The sequence below is a fragment of the Epinephelus moara genome, chromosome 8 (genome assembly GCF_006386435.1).
Source record: "Epinephelus moara isolate mb chromosome 8, YSFRI_EMoa_1.0, whole genome shotgun sequence".
Taxonomy (NCBI): Eukaryota; Metazoa; Chordata; class Actinopteri; order Perciformes; family Serranidae; genus Epinephelus; species Epinephelus moara.
The window spans coordinates 27,667,452-27,679,547 of record NC_065513.1 but is presented as its reverse complement, the minus strand read 5'-3'; the positions used below and the strand labels follow the sequence as shown (position 1 = coordinate 27,679,547).

The window sequence follows — 12,096 nt, the reverse complement described above, 5'->3', positions numbered from 1 at the left end:
AAAAGATTTTTTTTTTTTTTGCATTTATCTAGTGTTTCGAGCCGCTATCGATGTTTGTTAGTTTATAAACATTTAATTTGGGAAACCTATTTTGCCATTTTACGTATTATCGTATTACTGCACTTGCATTGGCAACACTGCTGAAGCTTAATGGTGAGAAACAACACTTCTTGTTTTTTGGATTGAAGGAACTTTTTCATAGCTCCCAGAACCACATCAAATCACAGAGATGTTGACACACACAGGACTCAGACTATCACATGACCAGTGTGTATGGCGAAATATGGTAGGCAAGTTGCAGTGGAATTTTAACTTGACAAATTATGGACATTGCAGATTCACACCGGATTAACATCACAGACGACCGTCGCAATAATTACAAATCACTAGAGGTCTCCGGTTAATACTAGTCCTGTGCAATTTGGGCTGTTTTGAGGGACTTCTTTAGCTCCTAATTTATAGTAGGTACTCTCCAGCACAAGAGGAACCTTGAGTGACCAAAGTGTAAGTTGACTGGTCGAACACATGAGCCAGTGCAGCACTGGCAACTGCTATTTTTCAAAAAACCTGTTAGTTGTGTAAACCACCAACAACTAAAACTCCAAAACAACAGCTTGCATCAAAAAAAGATGGAAGAAAACATGCACAATCGACCCAACAGTGAAGTCCTGACATTAGCAAATATTCGACAGGGGAAATTGAACACAAATTTGAATCCTCAAAGCGAAATAGGCGTAGCCCGGCTAACGTCAGTTCAGCATTGCTATCGGCAATGAGAATGCACATAGAAAAAAAAGCCCTTGAAAGTATGTAGTTCTTGTGGGAGCTCCTCAGTGGGCAGCTCCTCTCAGGGAGTCCCCAGAACTGTTTGGGCTGCAAACGCCTACTGTATTATTGACGTGTTGTTTGATATGACTGGAGGAGGAGGTAGAGGGTACTTTCTCAGATAATCTATAGCATGTGCAGTATCATAACTCAACAACATAACAATGTGGATGGTCTGTTATATGCTCCTGGCAGAAAAAAAGCCATAGAACAAATACAGAGAAAGAAGAAGAACACATTAAAGAATAAATTATGGATGATCTGAGCAGGAGAGAATGAGACAGTGGCGAAGACAGAGAAAGAGATATACAGATGAGGGAGGGGAGCCGGGTGAAAAGGGTGATGTAGTATTGATTTCTCAGCGAGTGTCTGGCCAGCTGGCCCGAGTTTCATCTCCCTGTCTCCTGTTTGTCCGCCTCCTCTCATAACCCTGGGAGACTCGCTGTCGTCGCCGCCGTCTCTCCTTTTACGATCTTACCCTCAACTCGCATGCGGTTGTCTTTGTTCATCATTTGTGAATTACTTATCTATTGATTTTTATTTCTAGGAAAGATACTTAAAGGGATACTCCTTGAATCCACTGTGGTCTATAAATAAAACATTTGTCAGCTGACCTTAAATTTATCATGTCATCTGTGGTTCCAGGTATGTGTCAGAGAAGTATGGGACCACCTACGCTCCCTGTTCTTGGTCTCAGCTTGCCCTCTTCCTGTTGACCGGCTGCAGTCATTGGTCACGCTGCTGTCAACACGACCTCAGCAATCATCACTGTCTCCATTATTGATCCTCAACCTCGCAGTCAACTTTGCTGTTTTCGTCCAACAACCGCTGAGCGGATCAACACAGATTTTACAGACGGTGAGGAAGCGATCTGTTTTCTTCCGCCCAGAATCTGTTTTTAGTCATTTCCTAATTTGTGTTTCACTCATCCCGTGGTTAGACAGTTATGCACATCGTGACTCATTGTACATGTTGTTGTGCTACAAAATAACTTGTAAATACTTGAGCCTAGATGTTCATTTTTGACCTTGGAAACAACAGCTGACCAAAAAACATCTCACCACAAGGTCCTCTTTATAGCTTTTCTGGAGCCTGAATCACACAATCTTTCTCAGCATGGAGGTAATGGTCAAATATCCAGTCTTGGGAGTACTTTAGAGAATATTTATAGGCTTAAGAGTTGACAATAAAAAGTGGAAATAGACGAGTTTTTTGCTTTAACCTATCATTATCAGGTCAATGTGATTGCACAATGTAGTGGCCATAGAATAATGATACCATTGACATTTAGATTGCTTTCCTTTTCACTTTGCTTTCACTTTGCAACTCTGTCTGCCACTGGGTATGATCTCCCAGGAAATTTAAGGCTCCATTTATATCACAAAGGATGTACGTCAACCATTGCGCAACCAGAACAGGAAGAGCATAGCACTTCAATCAATGTGTGGCAGTAGCTGACAGATTTGGATCGCCAAACTTTACTCTGTGTGTGTGTGTTTGTGTGTGTCTCCTCTCTAAATTCAGAGATTTTTGCAAGGCCGTGAAGCAGCGTAACTCTTCATGAGTTCTTTTTTTCCCTCAGCAGCAGTTTGCAGAGCTTTTGAGTCACGGGGTGGGTAATGGATCAGTCCTCTGATCAGAGCTGATCAGATCAGATAGATGGCGTTCCGCTGCTCTGTCTGTGCCCAGAGTATGATCTGCCCTCCAAGAGTGTGGTGCAGTGAATAACCAAACGATATATCAATACGTGGTGGCAGATGTTGTTATCGTCATGGGCCCCACAAATACATGAATGTGTGGGAAACTCACACTTTAAACAAGTGTATTATGCTTAGGTTTTCTATGACAGAAAATAAAACGAACCTTTAAATTGTAAATAATATTCATAACTATGTTTTTATTAGTTTATAATCACCTGAAAATAAGAAATGCTGTGTTTTTGTTACCTGAGAATGAGCCATTAATATCTACATATGAAGCCGGGCCTCTGCCATGTAGACGCCATGTTGTTTCTACAGTAGCCCAGAAAGGACAGATCAAACACTGGCTCTAGATAGGTCCATTCATGTTTTCGCATTGGCCACCGTAGTTCTTCTACATGCTTGGCACACAGGAGACGTTTCAGCTCTGCAACCTCACTCCTAGGTGCCACTAAATCCTACAGACTGGACCTTTAATATGAGTTAAATTCTGCATTGAATGTTAGAGATTACTCAGACTTTGATTTTTACAGGTAATGGTAGGTTATTTCTTATCCAAAATCTCTCATTGCATGTACAGCACAGTTTGATTTTTGATGTCAAATTGGCTCTAAATACTTCAATGGATTTAAGTACATATCTAGGATTATATAGTGTGCTGTTGAGTCATAGTATATCATAATATATCACTAATAATGAGTCCCTTTTCTTTTGAAATAATGTCTTCAGATACCAGTTTTGCTTTTCTGGGAAAGGCCTGTCACAAGAAGTATTTGTGTTGTCTTCATGTGTGTGTGTGCGCGCTTGTGTCAGTCCAGGTGGTGGATCGGTCTGGTCTGTTTGATGAAGCAACGCGTCTTCTCAGCTCACTGGAGCTCAGACTGAATGAAGGAAGCTGCTCATCAAGCGATGCTAACAGAGTTCATCTCAGGATCAAGGCACTTCACAACACACTAACACATATGCATGCAGCATCAGGCCCTGCCGAGAACCAGGGACACACGCTCACACACTCTAAAGCAGGTGAGAGCTCATATATATATACACACACACACACACACACATTAATGCACAGAACCACACAGCAGTGAGTTCATCCTCGGCTCAGGGTTTTTTCAGGGCACCTTTGCAGAATGACAAATAGCCACCACGTTCTCTTGTGCAGATATGCTGCAGTGCAATGACAGGAGTGTGTCAAAACAGCACAGCGAGGACAGATTATGTGGAGAGGCTACAATTATACGCACACACACACACATAACGCAACTACAAGGCCCACAAGGACACTTGAGCAGTGACAGATCACACTGCAAAGAAGCAGCAGCGCGTACAACATGTCAGAGTCCTCCCACTCATATAATTGTCTTACAATATAAATCCTTCACAGCACACATGCCGACTGAAAGACATTTAGGTTTGGAGGACAGGAAAAGCAAACGCCAGTTATCTTTGCATGAATACTGTTTGTGTTCAGATGTTAATGTGTAATGTGATGTCACTTATATTTCTATGTACATTTCCTTTACTATTGATAAAGATGTAGAATGACTGTCCTTTTGTGTTTGATCCATGATTTCAAGTGCAGACATTTAAAATTACCACTGGAGCCAAACATTTGAGAATATCCTGCTTTATGCGTCTACATAACACACAATACGACTACTGATTGACTACTGCTGGAGCTTGACAGAAACATAAACAGCAGCATGCGGTTTATTTACATTTCTTGTGCTGGCTAAGTAAATGGTTTGGATTTTTAGCATCATGCTGGAAAATATTTGTTTTCAGTCTGGTACACAATGTACTTGTAATCTGTGTACAGACTTGTTTTCCACCTTTAAAGGAACAGTGTGGAGGATTAAGTGGCATCTATAGGTGAGGGCTGCAGACTGCAGCCAGCTGAAACTTCTCCTGTGTGCTAAACGTGAACTCTGGGGTAGATTTTCTGTAGTGTTCTTTGTTTAGTAGGTTTTGTTTCGCAGATTATAAACTAAAGAAAACGTACTTCTTACATTATATTCAATTTCTGCCAATATATCCCCCTAAATCCTACACACTGGACCTTTAAAGGTAAAAAAGTGGACTAAATGTTGGAGTAATTACCGGAGTTTAATGGAAAGGGCATGCCTTGTTTTGTAACAAACACTGCCATCCTTATTCAATAAATATTTTGAAGTCATATTGATACAGATCTGAGTTTAAATGATTTGATCTCTTGGAGGGAAACTGTAGTTTAGCATCGCACATTAGTACAGTTTGTGCAGGAACCTTTTTTCAATACAGAATCTAATTGAAATTTTCTTCCCTGGGTTTGTGAGCAAAATATACACTTGAATTACACTCCTAACCTAATACATTACATAACCAGTGTTTAATTCACTTATACAGATGTTTATGAAATCTGATAAGTTAATCTGGTTTAGATATTTGTACCTAGTTCCGTATAAAACCAGTATAATAGGCATGAACTGATGCTTAAAAAAAAGGCATGATATTATTTAAAAATCATTTTATTTTAACATGAACATATCAAAAATCTTCACTTAAAATATACAAACGAAAAGAAAAAGTTTAGCATTATTATTTGTTCACACAGCAGTTACAAAACCATCATTCATACAAGTAGAAATGCCCTGAGAGTCGTTGGTTGTATATTTTCCAGTGTTGTTACTGGCCAGACTGAAGTAATTGTTATGTATAAAAACCTGAAAGTATTTCCCGTCTAAACTTTTAAGAACCAGATCATGCCTTCAGACTAAACAGACATGAAGTCACACCTACACACACACACACTCACCTAGCGAAACTAACTTAAACAGCAGCTTAGGTTCTTCAACATGGACGCAGGTCTATGAAATACCTCTCTTTCTACAGTGTGAGACACTGCAACACTGCATCTCACCAGGAACCGCTTGTATTGCTGCTGGTTCACACACACACACACACACACACACACACACACACACACACACACACACACACACACACACACACACACACACACACACANCACACACACACACACACACACACACACACACACACACACCAGTTATTTCTTTAGACCTGAATGGACAGAACTGCCGTACTCTAAACCTTGCCAACTGGCCGTGGCTGTGGAGTAAAAGAGTGCAGCCTTCTGGTGTTCACACTGCTGAGCGATTCTGCAGCGTCCCCTCTCCTACAGCGGAAGAGGAGGTGAGTGCTGGATCCTCGTACGCCCTGTGTGCCAAACTCCTGTCATCTCCATCTGTAGTCGGCAACCTGGAAGAGAAAGATATGTTCAGATTGGAGTATTACGGAACATTTGGTAGATGTCTACAATCCTCTGGCTGAACTGGTGGTGTCCACCTGATGTGAAGGCAAACACTGAGCACTGTGTGTATTCAGTCCAGAGAAATAATCCAGTTCAGATGTTTTTGGCCGAAGACACAGCACCTGACCAGTACTGGGTTTTGGGGGGGACACCAATATTTGAGAGTTTAAAAAGCGGATAAAAAAGCAATCAACGAATAGAGTTTTAAATTAGGATCTCTTAAAATCAATTACATTAAAGTACTGAGCAGGATATTTTACAGTTAAAAATTGAACTTGCCAGCACCCTCTGGTGGAAAAAACTGTAATACCAACATTAATTCTAACATCTTACTGGTGCAGTTTCTTTTTATTAATCTGCCGATCTTATATGTTACAAGCTATAGCATATAACATTTGAGCTGAAAGTTTTTTTAAATGAACTACTAATCTTTAAAAAAAAAAAAAAAAAGAAAGAAAGAAATTAGTAGTATTTCTTTATTCTATAAAATGTCAGAAAATAGGGGAAACTGCTTGTTTTGGGAGTCCAACAGTTCAAAACCCACAGATATCAAATTTACGATCATATAACACAGACCAAAAACACAAATGAATGAATTTGACTTAAAAAAAAAAAAAAATCTTAAAAAATAAAAATAATAATAAATAAAGAAAATAAAAGATAAAATATATATATATATATATATATATATATTTAAAACTGGGATACTTAAATGAATCTATATTTTTCCCACCCCTAAGCGGCACTTGTGTATAACCTACTAAAACTCTGTTGCCACCAGTGCTTGTGTTTGCTTCTGGTTCGGTGGCGAGTAGACTGGACTCCTGTTCCTGCTGAACTGAGCCAGTGGTTCTATAGGACTGAATATCAGCTCAGTAGGCACAGGAAGCCAAGCCCAAATCTCTCTTCTTTCTTTCTCACGAAGCACTGGCAGGCTATGAACACATACTTTTTCCCTGTTTTTTTTTTTTAGTCTGTAATGAAGCAAAAAGCAATGCCAACTCAGACTGCGTGTCAGGCAGCGTTCTGCTTTGCCAAACCCACAGGAAACCCCACGACTGTAGGTTCATTTAAACTGTTGATTGTTGGATTTCACTAGCTGGTGAAAGGTGTGGTTGACACGGTAGAAACCTTCACCGCAGTGTCAGCAGGACCACTGCCCGATGGGGTGGGAGTTATCCAAAATTATTGGTACATACTGTTGGCATGAAAAAAAGGCTTGGAGACTATTTCAGGAGTTCAGTCATAAAAATCTAACAATAAATCCATCACAATCACATTCCACCACCCTCTGTGAGTGGCATGCAAACATACTACATCACTTAAAACAGAAAAAGTTGCCAACATACGTATACTTTGAATTAAAATCTAATGCAACAGCTCCCTGAAATATGCTCGACATTAAAGAGACAATCAGTCAAGTTCAGTTGTGTGAGGAGAAGACCGTGTGGGTGGTGTGGGCTGAATAAGTTTATTTTCGGTGTCTTTATACAATGTTGCTTTGTCCTTTGATGTGCAGAGAACCATTTCCCTCCCATTAGAGTGTAATAAATCACCTTTTAGATACGGGCTCTGATGGCAATTCCTCTCTTTTACAGGCCTTTGATGGTCATTACTCTTTTAACAGGCCCTAAATATAGGTCTAAAAATGGAAGGCTCCACATGGCCCTCATTTCTAATTCACACATCTGTCCTCGTTTAGTCGCCATTTTGTCGTCGTGAATATAGAGCGCTATAATACCTCCTCACGCCTCAGATTCTGATTGCCAAAAAAAGACCGACCAGTTCTAAAATACATTCTCAGCCATCTGTCACCGTTTTGATTAGGGAGCGATCAGTCCAGTACAGTTTAGCTTTGCATTACAATCAGCCTGTATAACAGTGGACTACACCCACGATATAGTAAAGGTTACACAATGTGGGTCAGTACTTAAAACTTAAACGTCTCAGTCATACATGATTTATTCAGTGCATGTAGACCAGCTGGTGTTATTGACAGCTTGGATGATGGATGCCTTTAGTAACAATTTAGTTTTCCTGCGAAACTTTTTTGTTTGTTCGGAAGATGCAAATGGACATTGTATAACAGTTCCAGAACAAATCTCAGGACAAGTGAGACAGACTGAGATTTATTGATCATTGTGTTGGCAGACGGGGCATGCTAAACAGAAAACTTGCATGATAAACCTCCTCATGTTGCTGAGGAAGTTTGTCCTTCATTTGTTCAATTGCTTTTCCGTGATTAAAGCTTATCTTGACTAATTTGGGAACCCTGTCTCAGTACACTCTGTAACACTCCAAAACAAAGCGTGTGGTGTGACCCAATTGACAATTCCTGCTTCCCTTGTTATCAGTGGGTGTTGTACAGGATCACAGCCTTTTGTTTCTCTCAGACGATACAATGGACGCTTGTATCGCGCAGTAAATCCACTGTAGAAACACTTAATTGTCCCAATAAAGTGAAACTGACATCCATAAATGATGGAAAGCTCTAAAATCGTTCCAAGATCTCCAACCTTTGTTTTCCTTCACAGTGAGGAAATGTGTTCAGTGGGAATCTGTCAGCTTTATGGATCTCTGTATCTCGGCTTCCTCAGACTGAGATTAGATCAGAAATCGATGTATATCAGCCAGGGATGGATGGACAGCACTTTTCGCTGCCAAAGTAATTTGAAGTTTAAAATCTGGAGCACTTTAAGTACTTAAAGGATGAATTTGAGCACCGATTTGCTGCAAACCCTGTCAAACCTTTTTTTAAACTAGTTATCCTGCTGTAGCTCAACTGAAACTTTAAGTTAAAGGAAAAGTTTGACATTTTTGGAAACATGCTTTTTTGTTGAAAGTCAAATGTGAAGAACGATAACAGGAAGTCATGTCAGCCAACAAAACCACAACGTGTTATTTTCACAATACGGTTTTCGCACAGATTAAACAAACTAGACTTAACGTGTTATCTGACGAGCTTTAGAGGTGCTGGTGGGCAGATTTTGTTACCTATTGTAGAGACAGAGCAAAGCTATCTGTTTCCAGTTTTAATGCTGCCAGTAGCTAGAGCTAGACTGATACATCGGACGATGTTATCTTGTAGCGGAAACATCGATATTAGTGTAAATGTCGGCTGATAAGTAATTACGTGAAAATTGCATTACGAAAATGTCAAATTCGATTTAAGGCAATTTAGAAACACTGTCGCTGTTACATAGTTTGTTCAGCAAAGGCCACAGACAAGTTGATTTTTCAATAGTAAAAAAGCAAATAAGCACATTTCCGTATATATTGAAGTATTTATTTAAAATCCTGCCTACATAAGACAGCATGTCCCGGATCAATAGTAGGATAGGATAGCATAGTGCTCACAGCAGTAAAAGAATATAAATAAATTACAAGGGCTGCTGAAATCTTAGGACACGGCCAACCAACAATGTTGGTATTTAAACATTTGCTCTTAGTATTCTATGGTAAAGTTAAAATTAAAACAGTATGCTATGACCATATATGTATTAAACACATATCGTATAAAATAAGTATGTAGTATGACTCAGGACATCGATGTTGTGTCTCATTTGCGTTCTTCCATTGCTATACCAACCTTTGGCAAGCTTACAGTATGTTACTTCAGCATACCTATTAGCGGTGTGACTGCAGACAGAAAACGCCTAATGGAGGTCGAGGAAGCCACAGCAATTGTGTTTGCTCCAGTGAACGGGCAAACAAGCCAGCAGATATTTTGGCAGGTGACAATCAGTGTCAAATGTCTGCCAGCAAAAGAAGCGGTCACATTGTGCGATCATCATTTACAATCGTCATTTTTGATAAGTGCACAACAGCTGCGTTTGATTTTAGACAACGCTACCCTGTCGAAATTCATGCAGTATACAGCGCACTGAGTGCTGTAACAGTGAGAGAATAGTGGAGATGAAGGACAACGATGATGATGAGGGCGATGATGGTAGCCAGTGCTCCCGGATTGATGAAATATCTGTCAGCGGCATTAAGCAGCGTTCGGGTCTTCCCAGGCCTCATTAGTACTGGAAGTACAGTCTCTCTCCTGAGGTACTTGGCTCTCACCTTCGCTAGAACTACAGAGCGTGCAAACCGGCATCATCTGCTGGCTTATCTTTCATACTACGTAACTAAAAGGAGACAGAAGCAGAGGGGTGGAAGGAGAGAGCAAGAAAGAAAGATGAAAGAGGGGAGAAAGAACAACAGGCAAAGCAGGAGAGCGTGGAACGGCGCTCATTAGTAATGTTGCACAGCGTTTTGAATTTGTGAGGAGGCTTATGTGTTTAATTCTTCTGAGTGAGAGGGTCTCGGTGGAAAGTTTTACAGATATGCAAGTGAGGCTGGAGGAGAGGAGAGCTGTTTTGACTGAGGTTAGGCCAAATTGAGGGAAAGTATAGGATAAGGAGGAAGGGAGCAGATGAGATAAGAGAACAGAAGGAGAAGGATGCAGGACAATCAGGCGAGGAGCAAGAAAACAGTAGAGGACAAAGAGGAAGGAGATCTGTGACTGGATTGTATAAATACACATTAGATAATTGAACTCCGCTGTGTGCACACAAAAGCACAAAAACACACTGTAAAAACTTAAAAGAACATTTCTGCTCTCTCTGTCACACACACACGCTCATTGTCCTCCTTTGTCTGCTTGTCTGGGTCATGCTCTCCTCAGGTGCAGAACTTAGCCACTGTGAACAAAGAGGAAATCAATCACTGTTCACCAATCAGCTAAGCTCTGTGCCTGGCTGGAGAGAGGATACAAAACCTGTCTGGCAGACTGACATGTACGTACACACACACACACACACACACACACACACACTCTTACAAAACACCCACATCACGACCCTCTGGCTCCCTCATCATCCTTTTTCTTCTCTGCACTTCCAAATCATCAGCTCCTCAAACACAATCACACGCACTCCTAGATAATCATGTCTTCTTTAGTTTTAAGTTTCTGGGGGATGAATGAGTGTGTGCGTGGATGTGTGTGTATAGGAGGGGCTGTGGTTGCCATGGCAGCCGGCTGGGTCAGGGCTGTGTGGTAATCCCTGGCAATGTGATTTTATCATAAGTCACAAATCAGCACGCCAGGAACCCTCACAGCCCAGACATGAAAGAACAAGATCTTCTCCCTGTCTTTTCTTTTCTTTTTTTTTCTAACTTCACCCTCAACTCTAACCTGCAGACATGAAAATCTCTAACTTTGTTTGACCTTTCTGTGTCTCCGTCTCCCTTACATCTGCCATCGGAGCGCAGTCTTGAAAGACCAGACCTGTAGATCCTTGCTCACTCTCCCTCACTCTCACACACACACACACACACACACACACACACCATTTCCTTGGTTACCCCTCTCCTCCTCTCCCATTCGCCACGCTCGGCTAACCCGGCGATATGCCCCTCATTAAGCGGATCAAGAGGGATTCCAGAGGCATGTACCGGGGGAAGAAAAGAACGAGGGAGTGAGCGGGGAGGGGAAAGGAAGAAAAAAAAAGTACAGGGGGAGACCACCCTTCTCTTTTAAAAGGGTTGTGCTTTTTAGGTTTAAAAACACAGAGCAGGGAGTGCGCCTTGACAGACATGTTGTTTTCAGTTAAAACCCTCTCAGCCCGCCTCAGCCTAATCCCACTGTACTGTGGTCTGTCTGACTTTGTGTGTGTGTGTGGGTGTGTGAGGGTGTGTGAGGGTGTAAAGGGTACAGGGAGGACTGCTCTACTTAAGGAAAGATGGTGGGGGCACACAAAGTGAGCAGTAAAACATAAATCCATCTCCCCACAGTGCGATATGAAAAAGCAGTGAGATAGTTGGTTCATCCATCATTTTAATTGGAGTGAGATCTGGACCTGAGCTCAGTTGACCAGCATGATCCATTGATGTTTACAGAGGCTTGTGTGGTTCAGTCCAATGGGAAGCAATAGTAAAAGTTGGGATATAAATCTCTAAATGCCTCTTTTCTTCTTTCTTTTTTGGGCGTTTTGGCCGCCCTGTGTCATCCCTCCTGTACTTGTAGTGTGGCTCCACAGGGAGGTGTAGTGAGAGAGTGAAGGATCATGGCAAGAGATCTGCGGGCACAGACAGATAGGCGCTACATATGTGTGCGCTGTATGTGTGTGTCAGAGAGATTTATCAGGACTGAGCCAGATGCCGAGCACTTGTCTAGAAAGCCTTTCACATCCTGTGCAAATGCATAAAGCTGTCGTGTGTGTGTGTGTGTGTGTGTGTGTGCGTGTGTGTGTGTGTGTGTGTGAAGAT

The 12,096-nt window shown here is 41.3% G+C and overlaps 2 protein-coding genes across 4 annotated transcripts in view; one reads left to right on the top strand and one right to left on the bottom strand.

Moving 5' to 3' along the window:
* The window catches only part of fancc (FA complementation group C), a 39,550-nt gene extending 35,476 nt beyond the window's left edge, over positions 1-4,074 (top strand). The window contains 3 exon segments of the mRNA XM_050052167.1: positions 1,471-1,683; positions 3,344-3,487; positions 3,490-4,074. Of these exon segments, the coding sequence (XP_049908124.1) occupies positions 1,471-1,683; positions 3,344-3,487; positions 3,490-3,543 (411 nt within the window). The 3' untranslated portion in view covers positions 3,544-4,074.
* Positions 4,075-5,029: 955 nt separating this feature from the next.
* aopep (aminopeptidase O (putative)) overlaps positions 5,030-12,096 on the bottom strand; it is a 97,270-nt gene continuing 90,203 nt past the window's right edge. For all 3 annotated transcript variants that reach the window (XM_050051759.1, XM_050051762.1, XM_050051761.1), the window contains one exon: positions 5,030-5,789. The gene's annotated coding sequence lies outside the window, so the exon portion shown is untranslated. The remainder of the gene's footprint in view (positions 5,790-12,096) is intronic.